We start from the raw sequence: 21587 nt of genomic DNA on the forward strand, positions 1-21587 counted from the left end.
TGTATAAAGTATATTTTGCTTCAAATCTGGCAGTTCGAGCCACCAAAAAGCAGCTGGAACACAGCACCTTTACAATAAGCAAAGTTTGGGGTCTAGACTATCATCACTTGTGGTCCGCACAAATTAGGTTCTTCAAGGGATCAAAATCTCTAAGTCCAAATTGGTCTCAATGGCAGCGAGTGGCAAGTGCTAGTGTATTTTATTTGGCTGTTGAATTCAGTTGGGTTACAACAAGGGGTAAACCCCTCTGCCAATTTAAACCAGCCACACAGAAAAGGTCCATCTCACGTAATCTGTTAAAGTTCAAGAGGCAAAGAACTATCCCACTATTGAAAATTAACAATTCTATTCTTTAAGTCCAACAGAGAATATTAAACCAACAACTATTTGCAACTCATTTCTCTCAAACCCATCTTTTACCTCCCACTCTACAAAACTGGTCCGATAAAATAAAAATCCCCAATTAAGATTTACAACAAAAAAAATCACATTTCAAAAAACCAGTCAGCTTTGTCAATTGTCCTTTGTAGCTTTTCCTCTGTAGATTTTTTCTCTCAGTCAGCTTCGATGTTCTGCTGCACAAACTTCTTACAGACAGGTACCTTTCAGAGAGCGCTTCAGTTAGCAGTCTATATTTGTGGCAGCTCTCCCCCTAACTGTTCAAACTGTCCAGTTTTATAATCCACAACATCGGATCATTTCATTGGTTTGATGTCATCCGAAACTGTGAAATTTAAATTCGATCAAATTTGGTATCTGGGGCGTATTTTAAACTGATTGGCCGAATTTGAACTTGTTTTTGTTATTTCATTCAAACAAGTGTTACATTTTTACTTTGTTCAGGACTCTCTGTGATTTGTCATTCCTTGCTAGTTTTTCAACTCTCTTAAAGGTACAGCACACACCCACACCTTCATAACAGTTGATTTAAACAGGGTTTAAGTCAAAGTTTCGAGGGGACGGTGGGGTGGCAAGGGTGGCGAGGTCACTTTGGGAACTCTGCAGAAAGTGAACACAGCAAAACTTTTGGAATTGGCAGGCAAACTGAATTTGTGGTTGTCTGGAGGAAAGGGAAGGGAATCGCGGCAATCTCGCAGTCATTATAATTACCCAGCATGCCATCTGAGTCATTGGAAATGGCTAAAATTCAATGGAAATGAAGCAGCTTTCCCATTAAAATGAAACCAAAAAGTTTGAATGCCGATTAAAATCAGCGGAAAAAGGATAAGAAAAGAATCGCTCCAGCAAAAGAAAGTGAGAGAGAAAGAAGGAAGAAAGGGAGAGAAGAAAGAAAAGGTCTTTGAAATGCCAAGGTTGGGACTGAGAACTCAAAAATCGACTTTAAACACTGGAGGCAGAGATGAAAAATAAGGGTTATGAAGAGGAGAGTAATGGAGAGTAATTCCATTGTACACAAAGGCTTGGTGGAGATCTGTTTAAATATGTCCAAGGTCACCAAAGTTAAATGAGAAGGATGTAGAAGCCGTTTTTTTAAAAATTTCATTTGAGCAAGTGGCTAAACAAATGGAATGGCCGGTGACCATGTGGGTATTGATTAGAGTGGTGCTGGAAAAGCACAGCAGATCAGGCAGCATCTGGGGAGCAGGAAAATCGATGTTTTGGGCAAAAGCCCTTCAACAGGAAAGCCCTTCTAATCTCGACTCTGATCTCCAGCATCTGCAGTCCTCACTTTTGACCATGTGAGTATTGTTGAGGCAAACAAAGTTAGTAGTTGGAGCTAGTAAGATGTGTGCATCACTATCAGAGGATGTACCTGGGCAGTGTAATGAGGAGAAAGTGCCATCTTAACTACATATGAGCTCGGAACCAAAAACTTTCAATGTTTCAGGAGAGATCCTAATCAAATGTAAATCGAGTTTGAAAGGATCAAACAAATTAATCTTGACAGGTGGATATAGGCAAGTAAGACCAAGCAAACGTCCCGTGCTCTTGCAGAGAGACAATTAGTTTAGAGGAGTTCAAAAAATCAGTTTCTGAAGTAGTGAGAACTTCATGTGGAAGAGCAGAGAGCTAAGAATGCGAGATTAGCAGTGGAAATGGCAAATGATTTTGAGTTGGTTCACAAATCATAGTTCGGCTTTCGATATCAAATTCAATCTGTGAGGGGTAGGAATTGAAGGAAAGCGAAATCCTCGGTTCGGAAGGGAAAATGACATCCCATTGAAGATAATAAAGATCATTTACCATGGGATAGAAAGGAAACCCATTAGGGGGGGATAAAGGACAAAAAAAACCTCAAATGTTTTCACTGTAATAAAGTCTGCCACAGGAAGTCGCAGGGATTGGTGGTTTAGAAAAAGCACAGGGAAGGCAGATGCAGGAAGACAGGAAAGGTCAGTCAGTTTTATTGAACTGGTAAAGGAAAGCGCAATGGAAGCTAAAACACTACAAAACATTACATAACCTGGTCAGGGACTTGGAGATAAGAAAGTGCCGGGTCTCTTTAAAAAAATTTGCGTGCGAGGGCAAGGCAGGAACAGAGACAGAAATTAATATTTTTAAGAGATTCAGGAGCAAGGCAAACTTTGATGAGGGGATACGCAATTCAGAAGGAGTGTTGCCAGAAGAGGTGGCTCTATATGGAAATCATAGTGACTAGGGCAGGGTCCCAATACACAAAGTGAAGTTGGAGAGTTCCGTGAAAAGTGGTAGTGATGGCCAGAGTAATAGAGAAATTCTTGGCTCTAATTTGTTCTTGGTAATGATATAGTTGGATCAAAAGTGGGAGCGTTGCCTCCTGAAAAGCGAATGGAAAAGCCAGCCACTGAGGTATTACATGACGTATATCTTGGGATTTGTCCTGACTGTGTGGTGACAAGGTTACGAAGCCACAAGTTGAAGCAGGAGGAGAATTAAAGTAAGGAAGTTGAAGTTCCAATATCAGAAACCATATCTGATCAGATGGTTGAGACAAAAAAAAAGGCAGGTGGATGAGCAAGTGGATGATTTTAGTTCAGAGAAATGAGCTGAAATACAAAAGAAAATTAAAAATTAAAACAGTTGTATCAAAAATCATATATGAGTGTATCCCAGAATGTTACTATCTTACTATTCTGATGAGGATATAGAAACAACCATATATTCAGGTAAATGAGAAATGGGCAGAAAGTTGTATTATTGGTGGACTACAGAAAGGAAGTGTTGTAGGTGAATTACTCAGGGGAATAGTAAAGAAAACTCAAGCCAAAACAGAGAAATATTTTATTGGCCTGCGGGAGGTTGTGGGTGAATTTTAATGTATGGGTCACATGTGTCAGCTAATTGGAAGCCCTCAGGCAGCAATAACACCAGCACTCCTAATACCCATTCCTGCATTTGAGGAATCTTTTACAAGGGTTTTAATTGATTGCATATGCCCCGTACCTAAAACAAAAAGTGGGAATCTGTATTAATTGACCATAATCCTCCGGACACCAGGTTTCCAGAGGCCATTCCATTATGCAGGATCACCACTAAGAGGATTGCAGAAGTGTTCCTCAAATATTTTACTGGATTTGGACTACCCACAGAAAATGGTCAAATTTCACATCAAATTTATTCAATAAACTTATTGATGGCTTAGGAATAAAACAATTCAAATCTCCTGCATAATATCCAGGATTCCAGGGAGTTTTAGAAAGGTGGCATCAAACTTTAAAGATCATGTGGAAGGCTTATCACCAAGATTATCCAGAGGATTGGGATAAAGGAATTCCGTTTGTACTGTTTGCAATTAGGGATGCATCAAATAAATCTCCCAAATTCAGTCCGTTTGAATTAGTTCTTGGGCATGAAGTGAGATGACCACTGATTGGTGAGTTCTAGTTCAGAGACCACATATTTGGACTTCGTGTCAAACTTTAGAGAAAAATAAAGCAGGTGATCAAATGGACCAATGGACTGAGGAGTGACAAATGGAGTTTAATTTAGATAAATGTGAGGGGCTGCAAATCAGGGCAGGACTTATACATTTCAATGGTAAGTTTCTGGAGATTGTTGCTGAACAAAAAGACCTTGGAGGGCAAGTTCATAGTTCCTTGAAACTGGATACACACTTGGATAGGATAGTGAAGAAGGTGTTTGGCATGCTTTCCTTTATTGGTCAGTGCATTGAGCAGAGGAGTTGGGAGGTCATGCTGTGGCTGTACAGGATATTGGTTACTTCTGGAATACTGCAATTCTGGTCTCCCTGCTATAAGAAGGAGAAACTTGAAAGGATTCACGAAGATGTTGCTAGGGTTGGAGGGTTTGAACAAAATGGAGAGGCTAAATAGGCTGAGGCTGTTTTCCCTGGAGTGTCAGAGGCTGAGGGGTGACCTTATAGAGGTTTATAAAATCATGAGGGGCATGGATAGGATAAATAGACAAAGTCTTTTCCTCAGGGTGGGAGGTGTCCAAAGCTGGAGGGCATAGGTTTAAGGTGAGAGAGGAAAGATACGAAAGGGACCTAAGGGGAAACTTCTTCACACAGAGGGTGGTGCATGGATGGAACCAATTTCTAGACAAAGTGGTGAAGGCTGGTACAATTACATGGTTTGAAAGGCATCTGCATGGGGACATGAATAGGAAGAGTTTAGAGGGAGATGAGCCAAATGCTGGCAAATGGGATTAGATTAATTAAGGATATCTGGTTGGCATGAATGAGTTGGACCAAATGGTCTGTTTCCATGCTGTACAACTTTATGACTCTATTAGTCTATGAGTTTGCCAGACAGCATTTGAAATTAGCACAGCATGTGATGGAACAGCAAGCAGACAAGAAATCATAAATCTGCAGTGTGCAAGTGTGATGCTGCTGCTCCTTTAATAAGGTTATGCTGTCCTTGGCTCTTTTTTCAGAGAGGTCATAAAAGAAGCGATTCCGAAAAGACTGGGGTTGAAGGGTTTTAGGGTCAGTTTGATTATAGCTAACAGATACTGCCTCAGAAAAAAGGCTTTCAAGTTTTAAAAAAAAACCTTGTATAATGAAAGGGGAGTGGGCAGTTCTCCCAGATCAGCTCTGCTCTGGTTTGGTTTGGTTTGGTTTGGTTTCTAACACTCTGACTGTTCACTGAACGCAGTCAGTCAGTTTTTGAGGCTGCTGCTAGTCCAAGAAACATCTACATGGTAGAAGATGTTCTATGCTGAATCCCTTCCATCTCTCTCTCTCTCTCTCTCTCCTTAAGACCCCGTGTTTGATTTTACCTTTTCTGCCACGCAGTGTTTATGGGGATTGTTGCAGGAATCTAGAACAGCCTCATTAAGTTGGGATAATCTGTTGGGTTTTCGGGAAGTTATTCGGTATTCTGTTCTCTTTTGTAATTTGGAAATCTTGTAATCAAATTCTGTTTTGTTTAAAGCTAAGTGGTCAGGACAGTTGCATCACTCCTGGAATATCTGCTTTACACTTACTTAAACCAACTCACAAAGTTTGTGTCTGGGCGACTTTCTTGAAATGTTTTAAGGTGGTTTGGCCTGGTCCATAACACTAACTGAGATAAAGTGTTAATCTCACTTCCAGTATGAATTTAACTTTTAAGGCAAGGTTTAGTGGATCATTTTGAATCAGAAGGAAATTGAGTGAGGTGAATTAGTTGATAAGAATGTCAGATAGAAAGAAATCTCACAGAATGTGTCATGTGAACAAGTTCAAACGTAATATTCATAGGGAAGGAAAGTAAAAGGAGAATGCGTTACCGGTTATAACACAGAGGGGTGAATCAAGTTCAGGTGATGCTAGTGAGACATTGCTCAAATTAAATTGGACAATAAGGAAGTTCTCAAACATTGGGATTAATTATTGTGTTGCCTTCTAGACGAACATTGAAATGACCTGCAAGAGTTATAAAAATGGCCATTCCTGAAGAAGGGCTTATGCCCGAAACGTCGATTCTCCTGCTCCTTTGATGCTGCCTGGCCTGCTGCGCTTTTCCAGCAACACATTTTTAAGCTCTGACCTCCAGCATCTGCAGTCCTCACTTTCTCCTGCAAGAGTTGTCACAATCTCATGTGGAGTTATGTGGGAATATGCCGGGAAGTGCTGATCTAATTACGTATGATTTTGATATAGGAAATGCTGTTACAATTGAGCAATACCCTTCTAGTCTTAACCCTCTAAATTTGGCACAGGTTCAAAAAGAGATTGCATGCATGTGTTATGATATGACAGTGGACTCCTCTGTTAATTGAACCAAATAGCCAGAAAACCTCACCTCACATCATAATCTGTTAAAATGTGAGTAACAGAGAACTCCCAAATTCCACAATTTAATGAAAATAATATCAATTTATTCTTTAACTCTAAAGGTGAACATTAAACAACTATTCACAACGCTATTCACAATGCTAACATTTCTCATAACTTATTATCTGCTTTCAACTCTATAACAATATACAGTTCCAATAAAACACTTATTTAAATTACATCAGTTTAGTTTCAAAACCACACAGCGACCGTTGTCTTTAGTGTCTGTCTTCTTCTGGCTAAAGATCTCTGTGGGTCATCTTCTTCCTTTCTATGGTGAAGACATTTCACATGAAAATGTATCTTTGATCGAAAGTGTTTCAATGCCTTGGATTTCTCTCAATGGCAGTTACTCTGTCTGATTTTCAAAATGCATGCCTTTTTTATATCCCCATCAGATTGTCTCATTGGTTCGATGTTGGCAAAACAGTAAATTCAAACTCAATTGGGTTTTGGTATCCTAGGGCACAGTTTAAACTAATTGGTTAAATTTGAATTGTTGTCAAAACAGCAACCAATTCAGATTTGAATTAGATTTGAATCCCTACAGTATGAAAGCAGGCTCTTCAGCCCAACAAGTCCACACTAACCCTCCAAAGAGTAACCCACCCAGACCCATTCCCCTCCCTATATTTACCCCTGATTAATACATCTGACACTATGGGAAATTTAGCATAGCCAATTCACCTGACCTGCACATCTTTGGACTGTGGGAGGAAACCAGAGCACCTGGAGGGAACCCACGCAGACGCACGGAGAATGTGCAAACTCCACACAGACAATCGCCTGATGCAGGGATTGAACCCTGGGTCCCTAGTGCTGTGAGGCAGCAGTGCTAATTTCACATCCAAATATTACATATTTTCAATTTTCCAGTACACTCTGAGACTGCTCTTGTAAGCTGTCCGTGCAGAACAGCATTCACTCTCTCTCAAATGTACAGTACATGCCTTCAACTTCATACTACATGCTCAAAGACAACATAATCAAAGTGATTATAATCCATACTAATGGTGCCAAAACCAGATGGCACCAAACAATTATGAGTGGACTACCACAATGTCACTGTAGTTAGAAAATCTGATGTATCTGTTATGGACCAAGCCAAACCCCTCAAAATATTTCAAGAAGGTAGCCAGACCCTAATTTTGCTAGTTGTTATTTAGCAGGTAGCACGTGGGTATTCCAGGAGAAATGCCTCTGGTCAAACCACTTCGTTTTAAACAAAACAGAATTTATTTACAGGTGTTTTTTACTGCCCCACAGAGTGAGGAATCAAATCCAGATGTTGTGGAGTTTGGTAAACCTCAAAATACAATAAACAATGAGGAACTTCTTCAGGAATGGAATAGGTTAGTAAACTATCAGTCTCAGGAGCAAAGGACGCAGTTGAAAGATTTGTTACAGCAATATGAGGACATATGCAGGAATAAGATTGGAAGGACTAATGCTATTGTGCATGAGGTAGATGTAGGGAATGCTGTTCCAATAAAACAACACCCCTATAGGCTTAATCCTTTCAAAGCTAGATCGGTCCAGAAGGAAGTGGAGGTGATGCTCACCGAACTGAGTCAGAGTGAGTGAAGGTTGTTGATCATCTTAGTTTGTGTGGACTGTTAGAAGGTCACCACTGTAACAAAATCAGATTCATACCCTATACCGAGATTGAAGGACTATATAGAGAAATTCGGACAAGCCAGTTACGTCACAAAGTTACCTTGGCAGGTACCTTTGTCAGACAAAGTGAAAGAAGTTTCAGCGTTTGTAACCCCAAATTGGCTATGTCAATTCAAAATGATGCCTTTTGGAATGAAAATCACACTAGCCACATTCCAAACACCCATGAACCGCGTTAACAAACTGTGCAGTCTCTCTGGATGATGTTGTTATCTATAGTGAGTCATGGAAAGATCACATGGTACAGTTGACAGAGTTATTTGAATAATTAAGAGAAACAAAGCTGGTAATAAACTTAAAGAAAACAGAATTCATGACGTCAGAGGTGATGTTCTTGGGACAAAACATCAATCACGGAAGGTTGACCCCCTCTTAGATTTTTGGAACAAGGCTGATTCCCAACTTTAGCAGCGTAGTGGCACAGCTAACAGATTTACTGAAGAAGAACATAAAGTTTCGGTCAACAGAACAATGCCAGAAGGCATTTGACAATTTAAAAGCAGTATTAACCACTGCACCAGTTATAGCTACACCAAACATTTTGAAACCATTTGAAGTTACAACCAATGCTAGTGACACAGGATTTGGAGCTATACTGCTACAGGAAGATGATGGTGGAATTGAACTGCCAATTGGCTACTTTTTAAAGAAACTCAACACCCACCAGAGAAAATACCCGAGCATCGAAAAAGAATTATTCAGTTTGGTACTAGCCTTATAACATTTTAATGTGTATGTCATGAACAATGTGCCGGAAACAGTTGCATACATGGATCACAATCCTCTTACATTCTTGGAATGATTTAAAGACGCGATTTTGAGACTATTTCATTGGAGTCTTGTGTTACAGACTTTTAATTTACACATCATACATGTTGCAGGTCATAAGAATGTGATAGCATTTGCATTATCACAGATTTGACAGATAAAGCACAGATAAGGTTGAACTGATACCAATGTTATATATCTCTGTGTGCAGAAATTAATATGAATTTGATTTCTGTCCTATGTATTTCATTGTAATGGATTAAGAATTAGAAAACAATGAAGCAAAGTTTTCATTGTGATGGTTCATTTTTTCTTAAGGGCATAGGTATTATTGAAGTTGAAGATGTGTACTGTACCTTTAAGAGAGTGAATGCTGTTTGCACCTGTCATGTGACTGACCAGCAGTCTCAGAGTGTACTGGAAAATTAAAAATTTGTAACATTTGGCTGTAAACTAGATGGTTTGACCACAATTTGAATTTAGCCAGTCAGTTGAACTTATGCCCCAGGATACTAAAACCCAATTGAGTTTGAATTTATTGTTTTTGCAAACCTCAGACCAATGAGACAATCCAAGGTTGGGGGTATAAAGAAGCAGACATTTTGAAAGTCAGACAGAGACCAAGGGACTCAAAACACTCTCGGTCAAAGGTGCCTTTTTCATGTGAAATACCTTCGCAGCAAAAGACAGAAGATGACCCAGGGAGATCTTCAGCCAGAGGAAGGAGAACACCAGAGATGACAGCCGCTGTGTGGTTTTGAAATTAAGTTGATGTTATTTTAATACAGGCTTTTAATGGAACAGTATTACTTTATAGAGTTTGAGGGAGGGAACAAGCAGTTAAGAGAAAGATGCTTAGAGTTGTAAACATTTGTTGTTTGATATTTATATTTACAGTAAAGAACAAATTTTTTTTTGTTCTTCAAATTGAGGAATTTGGGTAGTTCTCTGTCACTCACACTTTAACAGATTATGATGCGAAGTGAGCCTTTCTGGGTGTTTGGTATAGTTAGCAGAAGGATTCATCACCCTGTTGTAACAGTTTGGAGGGGATAACTAAAGAGTCATAGAGTCACACAACATGGAAACAGACCCTTCGGTCCACCTAGTCCAAGCTGACTCCCAAACTAAACTAATCCCATTTGTCTGTGTTTGACTCATATTCACCCAAACCTTACCTATTCGTGCACTGATTGAAATGTGTTTCACATGTTGTAACTGTACCTGCACCCACTACTTCCTCTGGCAGTTCATTTCACGTACAAACCACTCTCTGTGTAAAAATAAGTTGCCTCTCATCTCCTTTCCAAATCTTTCTCTGCTCACATTAAAAATATGCACCTGAGTTTTGAACTCTCCAACCCTAGAGAAAAGACTTTTCTTTTCACCTTACCTCTGCCCCTCGTGATTTTATAAACCTCTGAGGTCACCCCTCAACCTCCCATGCTCCAGTAATAAATATCCCATCCCATCCACCTAATCAAAGCTTCCAATCCTTGCAACGTCCTTGCAAATGTTTTTTTTCTGAACACTCTCCAATTTAATAATATCCTTCCTTTAAATGTTGCTGAAAGTGTGAAGATTATGTTTCCATGTATTGATTTTGCAACATGCTGCTGGTACAGTTGACTATTCCTGCATTGAAGGATGATATCCAATCAGTCCTGAGTTTTGACCACGTGGCTCCATGTGACTCAACAGCTTGTCTCAGGGCTTAGGTCTTTAAGCAGAAAATGTGCAGAATGTCCTGCACGCACCCTCGAGTGCAGGGTTTTAAGATTCTGAGGAAGTCTCAACCAGAGTAGAAAAAGGCAAATCATATATTGCGTTGACTTGCCAGAAGGTGTTCAGCAAGTTACATTACAGGGAGTTAAGTCTTCAGATAAGTGCTGTTGGTTATGAGGTAGTATGGTGACATGGGTGAACAATTGGCAGATTGGCAGGTAACAGCACGTGGGATGAGGGATTCCTTTTCAGATTGGTGAACAATGATGAGTTAGGTTCCACAAGGGTCAGCTTTGGGACAGCATCCATTTCAAATCCGTCTGAATGACTCGGTGGATGGAAGTTAACCCACTGTTGCCAAATTTGGAGTTGGCACAAAAACAGGTGGAAAGACAAATTCTGAGAGGTGTACCAAATGTGTGATATTTATATTTTAAGTAAGAGAGCAAAGGTTTGCCAAATGGAGTGTACTGTAGGAAAATGTGAAGTTGTTCATTTTGCAAATAAAAACAGTTGACCAGTGCATGAGTTGAATAGAGAAAGGACCCTGCAAAAACAAAGTGACTCAGTGTATAAGACTTTTATAAATGACTTGGATGAGGAAGTGGAAGGGTGGTTTAGTAAGGTTGGTGGAGTGGTGGTACATTGACAGGATGCAGAACTGGGCTGATAAGTGGCAGATGGAGTTCAACCTGGAAAAGAGTGAACTGATTCATTTTAGTATGTTGAATTTGAATTCACATAACAAGTTTAAAGGCAGGATTCTTGGTAGTGTGGAGGAGCAGAGGGATCTTGGGGTCAATGTCCATAGATCCAACAAAGTTGCCATCCAAGTTTGATAGGGTTGTTAAGAAGGCGTTGGTGTGTGGGCTTTCATTAGCAGGGGATTGAGTTTAAGAGCCATGATGTTATGCTACAGCTCTATAGACCCCTGGTTAGACCACACTTGGAATATTGTGTTCAGTTCTGGCTGCCACATTGTAGAGAGGAAGTGAAAGCTTTAGAGAGGATGCAGAGGAGATTTACAGGATACTGCCTGGATGGAGGGCATTGACTTATGAAGAAAGATTGAGGGAATTAGAGATTTTCTCATTGGAGTGAAGAATAATGAGAGGTGACTTGATAGAGGTGTACATGACGATGAGAGGTATAGTTATAGTGGATAGCCAGAGACATTTTCAGGGCAGAAATGGCTAACACAAGAGTTATAATTTTAACGTGATTGGAGGAAGGTTTAGGTGAGACGTCAGAGGTAGGTTCTTCACACAGAGAGTGGTGGGTGCATGGAATGAACTGCCAGCGGTGGTAGTAGAGTCAGATACATTAGGGACATTTAACAAACTCTTGGATAGACACATGGATGGCAGTAAAATGAAGGGTATGTGGGTTAGTTTGATCTTAGAGTAGGATAAAAGGTCGTTACAACATCGAGGGCTGAAGGACCTGTACTGTACTGTACTGTACTGTTCTATGTTCTATATTGTAAGACCATAAGACACAATTGCAGAATCAGGCTCTTCATCTCATTGAAGCTGCTACGTAATTATATCCCTTTGCTGGTATTGCTTAAACATGAAGAGATTGTCCTGTTTTCTGAAGTGGTTCACGAATTGGAACGATTCTTCAATTTTCACCTCAGCTAATGTTCAATCAGTTAATGCTTTCAGAGTTATTGATAGAAACTCCCACCCAGAATGGCAACTGTTCTTTCTGAACACTGGTTTCCTACCTTCTGCCCATACACATAACATCCCCTTAAGAGTCAAGAAACTATCTATCGCTGTATCACATACTTTCATGACTTGGACTTCATAGCATTCTGTGGCAATGAAATCTACAGGTTCATTGGCCAATGGGGCACTTGTGCACGAAACACAGAAAGTTAGGATGCAAGTGCAGCTGATGATCAGGAAGGCTGGTATGATTTTGCAAGGTTGCCCAGTGTCAATGATATGGGACAAAAGTTCAACACTGGGGTTGTGGAGGGTGTGGACAGCAAGCAGCAGTGATGGTGGGACAGGCTGGGGTGGTGTGGAGTGAGGGTGTTGGAAGCTATGTTGCTCTGTGATGTGAGATTAGTACGACCAGGTTGGCGGGGGGCAGGGGGGGAGGGAAGAGCGTTTTCACATTAACTGTATTGAATGATTTGTGTTACTCACAAATCCCTGCAACCAAAACTGTTCATGTGCATTTGTTTATTCAGTGGAATGTAACTAATATCGCTAGTCTTATCCTAAAGATGTCCGTGGAGACTTCTCTTTCATATATTAAGTGGCTGTGAGTGCATTTTGTATGAACACACAGAGAAAAAATACTTATCGGTGCAGATATTGGATTTTCTCACAAGAAATGGGATACCCCACAATTTTTCAGATTGATCTAATTTACTATCCAGTTCTGGCTGCTATCTGTATTCCAGGTGAGATCATGGTGCTGTCCAAGGTGAAAAGTGATGTGTGCTAACAAATGTAATCCATTCTCTCTTTGCTGGTATTGCTTAAATGTAAAGAGATTGTCCTATTCTCTGAGTGGTTCACGAATTGGAACGATTCTTCAATTTGCACTTCAGTTAACGCTCAATCAGTTAATGCTTTCAGAGTTATTGATAGAAACTCCCACCCAGAATGGCACTGAGAGCAGATCACCAGTGAAATAACAACTTCTTCAACTTGCCAGCATTAACATTGCTGTTATGCCTTTGTCAAGGTGATTTCTACAATTGTTTCTTTGCAAAATGATTTCATGTGTTACATTGCAGAGTCCTGCCTTGTTTACTTGTCATTACATCAGCTGTTTTTATGCATGTTAACCTATAACCTGGATGCTTAACTTGGTTAATGTGATTGGAGAATTGGCAATTTTCTTCTGTTGATGCACAATATACTTGTCATATTTTCTATTTTGCACTTTTCCCCTCCCCAAACGAACTAGCATTTGGTCCACTCATTAAATTTTGCATTCAGAGTTTTGTCCAGCCTTCTTTGATGCTTGGATAAAGATAGAAACTTTTCACCCAAAGTATTCATCCAGAGATTCAGCAATGAGTGGTACTGTTCTGGGCATGTCTGGTTAATTATACCAAATAGGAAATTTAACTTTGGATAGCTGTCCATTTTTTGCTGTTGTTGATCATTTCACATTGACACTGTCTGGAGAGTTAACGGTGTGATTTGGATTTTACTTGATACTGCAAATAAGATTGACAGTTTCAGCCTATAAATTTCAAGCGTGTTGAATGTTATTCTGTATAAACCATCACTTAATGTAGAGATGCATACAATCTAACAGGCTTAATTAGTGTTAGACACCCAACAGGTGAGTGTGAAAAGGTACATGGACACTATTTGTTTCATACATGCATTTATTTTATCTTATAATAACTTTACGCCTGCCTTGATTTTAAAAAATGAATTTAAATTACTGGCGTATTTTAATTTGCATTTTGTTATGTATTTTTCCTTTCCTATGGAAATACTTCATCCAATTATTCATTGTATTTCATTCATAATTCAAAATATGAGCATTCAGTACAATTTTGTTTATCAAGGTTCTTTGACATATTATCATAATAATTTACTGTAATAACTTTTCCTTTGCCTTGATCTCAAAAACAAAATTGAATGTAAATTTCAGACATATTTTAGTTTGCAATTGGTTATGTATTTTCCTTTTCCTCTACGAAGAGTTATTTCAATTATTCATTGTATTTAATTCATCAATCAAAATATAAGCATTCAGTACAATTTTCTACATTTAAAAGAAAGTATATAATGTTGTTTAAAAGAAAGTATATAATGTTGACGGGCTCGTGTTACATTCAGGGTCTTCTGTTTTTCACAGTTAACCTGATAGCAATTGCAATCCTTGTTCGAGGAAAGTGTGGTCTATCCAAGTGTATCACATGCTACCTGGTAGCCATGGCAGTGGCAGATCTAACAGTGGTTATCATCAACGTGATATTCCATAGGATGAATTACATGTATTGGCTAATTAGATTCCTTTCCTTGACTCCAGTATGTACTGTCAATCTTGTTGCATACATAGTAGCTGTAGATTGTTCGGTCTGGTTTACTCTTGCCTTCACATTTGACCGCTATGTAATGATTTGCTGTCAGAAGCTACAATCAAAATATTGCACGCAGAAAACAGCTGGCGTGGTTATCGCTATTATATGTGTGATGAGCTGTTTCAGGAGTATCCCATTCTACTATTTTATAGAGCCGGCTTTTATCATTGACGGCGTACCATGGCATTGTTTTCCACGCATGGATGATTTGGCTTCCTCTTTTCACAAGGTACATGAGTGGATTGATACCATCATTACCCCTTTATTGCCAATTGTGTTAATCCTGTTGTTCAATGCTTTGACCATCAGACACATTGTTGTGGCTAACAGATCCCGCACAGGCCTTCTGAGTAACAGCAGCAACCAGAAAGGTCCTGAAGGGAAGAATCGGAGAACATCCATGGTTTTGCTTTTCAGTATTTCTGCCAATTTCGTACTACTGTGGATGACATATGTTGTACATTCGGTAAACTGGCCAGTGATAAACTATTATTACACAGACAAATACCTCAGTAATCCGATGTACATCACCCAACAAGTTGGATTTATGCTGCAGCTTCTGGGTTGCTGCACAAACACGTGTATCTATGGAATTGCGCAGAAAAAGTTCAGAGAGGAGCTGAAGCATTTGGCAAAATGTTTGTTTACTCTGAATGGCAAATTGTGTCAATAACAAGTGCTTCACAGTTGACTTTGTAGTTCGTTTTACATTTGTGCTGAAGTTATTGTGGTGGATGGAGTGCATTCAAAGAGCTGATTTCCTTGAATGTCTCTTTGTAATGGTCAAATTGTAAAGATATCTCGTCAGTCAATGAACCATAAAATATATCAAACAGCATGCATTTGTTTTGAAATAACACAATGCAGATTGAGCTTGTACATTTTTTTAAATTTAAAGCTTCTCTCCCTCAGCTTAACATTTATTGAATGAATGCATTTTTTGTCACATGTATTTTACAGTGAAAAATACAGTGGAAGACTTCTATTGCTGAAATGATTGTGGAGCTATCTTGAATAGTTTAAGAATACCAGAAGGATGTATCTTAAAGAGGCTCCATAGTCCTCCTGCCACTGCTACACTGCCACCAGCAGCGATCTGATATGCCAGGGGGAGTCTGTGCAATCATCTTTGCTACGGACCTTGAAGAAATTGCCTTGAAGGGATTCCGTTTGGATGTTGCCACACACCTGGAACCCTCCGAAAATCTCCAGGGGATCCAGCTTCCTTCACTGCCAAATCCTAGCCACCCGACGCCTGGAGGACGAACATCTCAACTTCCGCCTTGGGACCCACGCAGGATCAATGCCGATTTCACCAGTTTCCTCATCTCCCCTCCCCCGACCTTGTCCCAGGTCCAACCCTCCAACGCGGCACCACGTTCCTGAACTGTCCTCCCTGTCCATCTTCCTTCCCACCTCTCGGCTCTACCCTCCGCTCCGACCTCTGACCATCATCCCCCCACTTCATTTTACCTCTCACATTCCTAGCCAACTTCCCCCCAAGCCACATCCCCCCACCTTCATTTACCTCTCACATTCCTAGCCAACTTCCCCCCAAGCCACATCCCCCACCTTCATTTACCTCTCACATTCCTAGCCAACTTCCCCCCAAGCCACATCCCCCACCTTCATTTACCTATCACATTCCTAGCCAACTTCCCCCCAAGCCACATCCCCCACCTTCATTTACCTATCACATTCCTAGCTAATTTCCCCCAAGCCACATCCCCCCACCTTCATTTACCTATGACATTCCTAGCTAACTTCCCCCCAAGCCACATCCCCCCTCCCATTTATCACTCAGCCCCTTGCCTCTCCCCACCCAGCACCACTCAACATTCCTGATAAAGAGCTTGTGCTCATCAACTCTCCTGCTCCTCGGATGCTGCCTGACAGACTGTCCTTTTCCAGCGCCACATTCCCGACTCTCATCTCCAGCAGCTGCTGTCGTCACTTTCTCCAATCATTCTGGATGACCAGGAAGTGGATGCAGGGGAAGCAGGGTGAAACTGTGGAGTTTGTGCAGTGACATGGGGAGGCCAGCAGAGAGCGGCATTGTATCATTTTAAACTCCAGAGGATCAGGGAGGGAGAGAGGGAGAGCATTCGGTTCATCACGTTTCGATTCATTCATTCAAAATGTGTCCCATTGCAGGCAGATTTGGTCGCGCAGATGCACACACCCAATTCAGAAAAACAGAGACACACCAGACACGCACACAGCACACAGAGCTAGACACAGAAATACATTCATTTCAATGGTATAGAGAGAGAGATGCACACAAAAGCACACATAGACAGACATACGAATGCGCATATACAGACAGAGTGACAACAGAAAGGCACTTAGACACAGAAACATATTCATACAAGCATGCGAACACAAACGAAGCCAAACAGACATTCACATACACATACTCTGACATACTGATCCTCAGTATATAGTCAGGGAAGCAGTTGATATGTTTTAACAATCTCATGTTCATTTGTATAATAAACTCACCCTTATTTGTGCAACCAATTCATGTCATCCTTTAATATCCATTTGTAAAATGCACTTTGTTCATTTGTAGAATTCTCAGATGTATAAAAGGCAGCTTGCTGACTTGACTTGGTTCATCTCAGTTCCACTCCCACCTTTTGGTGATCCGTGTGAAACTCCTGTCTTTTCTTGTGCGATGCACGAGTGTTCTCTGGTTGCTGAGTTTGTGTCTCATTCTCTAAACGAACCCGTGTAGTGACAGAGCTGTCTCTGTAGGGATTTCGGGTGTGGACCAGTGTGTGAGGTGAAGAGTTGGGGAGGTGAGGGACAGCCAGAGGCAGTCTGGACTAAACTATTCAGCTGCTGCTTTCCATCACACGTCCGCTCTTATTCACTCCCCGCCTCTAATCTCAAAAGGATATCTCTTGGTCGGCTCCATACTTGAGGGAGGTGTGCTCCAGGTAGAATGGGCTGGGAACTGACTGGATGAGCTGGGATTTGAGCACAGAGCGGTCTGTGAGTGACAGACCTGAGGGTATTTTAAACAGGTCGTAGTCACTCTAGTTCCTTTTGTCATATGAATGGAAGAGGTGTGTCAGAATGTATCTGTCTGTCTCTCTGTGTGTACATAGAACATAGAACAATACAGCGCAGAACAGGCCCTTCGGCCCTCGATGTTGCGCCAACCTGTGAACTATTCTCAGCTCGTCCCCCTACACTATCCCATCATCATCATCCATGTGCTTATCCAAGGATTGTTTAAATCTCCCAAATGTGGCCGAGTTGACTACATTGGCAGGTAGGGCATTCCACGCCCTGACCACTCTCTGGGTAAAGAACCTTCCTCTGGCATCTGTCTTAAATCTATCACCCCTCAATTTGTAGTTACGCCCCCTCGTACAATCTGACGTCATCATCCTAGGAAAAAAACATTCACTGTCTACTCTATCTAATCCTCTGATCATCTTGTATGTCTCTATCAAATCCCGTCTTAGCCGCCTTCTTTCCAATGAGAACAGACCTAAGTCTCTGCAAGACCTTCCCTCCAGACCTGGCAACATCCTGGTAAATCTCCTCTGTACCTTTCCAATGCTTCCACATCCTTCCGGAAATATGGCGACCAGAACTGTACACAATATTCCAAGTGCGGCCACTAGTGTTTTGTATAGTTGCAGCATGATATTGCGGCTCGGGAACTCAATCCCTTTACCAAAGAAACCTAACACACTCTGGTGTCTTCTTAACAGCACTATCCACCTGGATGGCAACTTTCAGGGATCTATGTACATGGACTCCAAGATCCCTCTGCACATCTACACTACCAAGAATTGTTCCATTGATCTGGTACTCTGCCTTCCTGTCATTCTTCCTAAAATGTATCACTTCACATTTAGCTGCATTGAACTCCATTTGCCACCTTTCAACCCAATTCTGCACTTTATCCAAGTCCCCTTGCAACCTGCAACATTTTTCCACACTGTCAACTACTTCACCAACTTTAGTGTCATTGGCAAATTTACTAATCCATCCACCTATGCCTGCGTCTAAGTCATTTATAACAATGGCAACCAAAACAGATCCTTGTGGCACACCACGAGTAACCGGACTCCAGGCTGAATATTTTCCATCAAACATCGCTCACTGCAATACCTCAGACAGCCAGTTTCTAATCCAAGCATGAGAGAGAGAGAAAGAAAGAATGTGTATTGTTGGAATCTCAATGCCTGTTTTGATCCTTTAACCTCCCCTCTACCCTGCAGCCAGACTGAAGCAGACTCCAGGAGTCAGCTCTGTCCCTCACAGGTGTTAACGACCAGACCAGAGCCCCTCAAAAGATTTCACAAAGGTAGCCCAAACCCTCACTTTGCTAGTTGTTTCAAGCAGGTGTAAGGTAGATATTCCAGGAGAGAATCAGCTGGTAAACCCACTTAGTTTTAAACAAGGCAACTTATTTTCAGATTACTGAATGAAACATTAACAAAATGAGAAAGAATACATGAACAAATTAACCTCTCCGAAAACCCCACAGATCATACCAGCTTAATGATGCTGTTCCATATGCTTGCAACAATTCCCATAAACACCCCTTGGCACAAGTGGTAAAATCAAACACAGAGTCTTACAGGAGAGATGTCAGAGAGAGTGTCTCAACCTGGACATGTCTCTTTGGGTCCAATAAAGGTTTCCCCTCACTACTGCTAAAACCCAAACCAAGCCAGAGAAAAGCTGAGCTGGGAGAACTGGCCACTCCCCCTTCATTGGACAAGTGGTTTTTTTACACTTGTAAGCCTTCTGCCTGAGGCAGTAGCTGTTATCCATTATCAAGTTGGTCCGAAAACCCTCCAACCTCAGACATTTTAGAGTCTGCGTCATTTACAACTGCTCTGACAAAAACAGCCAAGGACACCATAACCTTGTTAAAGGAGCAGCTTCGTCACAATCCAAACTGGAATGTACTGCAAGGAGGACCATCTGTTCACTAGCAAAATGGGTAACATGCACTTAACCGCAATCTGTGAAACCTTGTGCAGTCTTTTCATCTGAGCACAACCAGTGATTCCCTCCTTGGTGACTCCTTCTTAAGCCAATTTCCTTTTTCGGTAGGATTCATGATAATCATGTGAGTCAGGGGGACTTCTCGTGATATCGAGATACGTTCATGGTACTGCCCAATATAGTGAACCTGTTTTAGTGGGTACATGTGATTGTCTCCATGTCTGGGCATGAATAACACTGCCCCTGTATTCCATCCCACTTGATCGACCTGGTCAGTACGCAGTACTCTGCTGACAAAAGTTCAACTCCTTCTGTGTCCCAGGGCCATCTCTTCTTCAATCTATTCTCTTCATTGCGTATCACCCGATTGTGGTCTTGGTGCTGATACAATTTCAGCAGGTTAGCATGGCTCATTGACAACAGCCAGCTGGCATAGATTGTACAAATCTCCGCTATATGTCCTTCCTTTGATATATGAGCCAGTTGGTCAAAACGTGAATTGGCCATATCTTGTAGAGGCTTCAAAACTTTACTTGCATCTAACGTAACTTGCTCCCAACATTTCTAATCATCCCCTCATTTTTTGCCAATCGTTTCAAAAACTGTTTGGCTCAGTTCTGGCCATGTTCCCGTTGGGGCCTCAGTCAGACTAGCTTTAAGTGTCTAATTCATTCATTCTACCACACCTGAACTTTGGATTGGTATGGGAGATAAAATGTCAGACTCTTCCCTAACAGGGCATATACTTGCTTCAGTACCTTCTCTGTAAAACGTATCCCTCGATTAGGGTCGACCTGCAGGGGAGCTCCCCTCCCCCAGCCTGGGTATAATCGCTTCTGCCTGTATTCCTCATGAGTAATCTCTGTAGGTGGATGCTCTCACCAACTCTTTAACCTGTTCTTCCTGCTGCATGTGGCCTGCAGACGAAGAGGTGTATCCTGACTGAGCTCAGACCAATGCGCAGTTATGAGTATTACCAAAGGCAAAGCTTACTCCATGCTATGTAAACTCTTTGATCCCTCGCTCGTTTCAGTGCTGCTGTCAGGGCTTTTAATTCCACCACGTGGGTTCAGTACCTCTCAGAAGTCTGCATGCCTGCCACCTAAATCCCCCTTGATATCTGCAGCTTCACAAGCATGCAGGACATTCCCTTGATCCATCTACAAATATCTCCAACGCTCCATCTCTTTCTAATGGTTCCTCAGCAATCCTGCCATGCTCTCCATCATCAACTTCTCTCACTCATTCATGTTGGTAGAATCCTTACAGTTTGAAACAGGCCCTTCAGCCCAACAAGTCCACACTGACCCTCCGAAGAGTAACCCACCCAGACCCATTCCCTTACCCTACATTTACCCCTAACCAATGCATCCCTGAATACTATTGGCGATTTAGCATGGCCAGTTCACCTAATCTGCACATCCTTGGACTGTGAGAGAAATCCCACGCAGACACAAGGGGAATGTATAAACTCCACACAGACCGTCACCTGAGGCTGGAATCGAACCAGGGTCCCTGGCGCTGTGAGGCAGCAGTGCTAACTGCTGAGCCACCAGGCCGCCCCAATTCTTCACTGGATTTATGAAACTATCCTTCACATCTGCATTGAAATAACACAAATTGCCATTTATTTCCAAGGCTACCGAATTAAATAACTATTTTCTTTAATGATTTATATCTAGCCTCCCCTTGTTCCTTCTAACGCCTCTCAATCGACTCAATCCCAGTTACTTCACAGTCAGTTTCTTTAAGGAGTAGGTGTCATTGTGTTATGAAGCAAGATTCGTTTTCTATTTACTTGCTAGGTTAATTCGCGCATGCTATTTGTCAAGTAGGTGCATACAATTGAACCTCGTTCCTCAGTGCAATGTTTCTTCTCCTTTGTGCCAGTTTAAATTTGACTTGTCTCTGACTTCTTGCACACTTATGCGGTACACCAATTCCATGACACACATTCTTGACTCTCGTATGATTTTATCAAACAAAATTTGAGATTTCACGTCACTCTCCACAAGTGGTCTCAATGTTTGTGGTCAAGTCATTAAATTCAGTTCTCTTTTGAAAAGGGAAACATCGCAAAGGGAAAGCTATCAATGTAATGCTCCCGTCCATATTTCCCTTTCACTGGAATTGCATGTGAACGTCAATTGC

General features: G+C 41.3%; 1 protein-coding gene across 1 annotated transcript; it reads left to right on the top strand.

Moving 5' to 3' along the window:
* Positions 1-14187: 14187 nt before the first annotated feature.
* Positions 14188-15132, top strand: LOC140457164 (probable G-protein coupled receptor 139). The gene has a single exon (XM_072551226.1). It carries the CDS (start codon positions 14188-14190, stop codon positions 15130-15132), a length of 945 nt encoding a protein of 314 aa, XP_072407327.1.
* Positions 15133-21587: the final 6455 nt, after the last annotated feature.

Source organism: Chiloscyllium punctatum, chromosome 31 (assembly GCF_047496795.1).
Source record: "Chiloscyllium punctatum isolate Juve2018m chromosome 31, sChiPun1.3, whole genome shotgun sequence".
Taxonomy (NCBI): domain Eukaryota; kingdom Metazoa; phylum Chordata; class Chondrichthyes; order Orectolobiformes; family Hemiscylliidae; genus Chiloscyllium; species Chiloscyllium punctatum.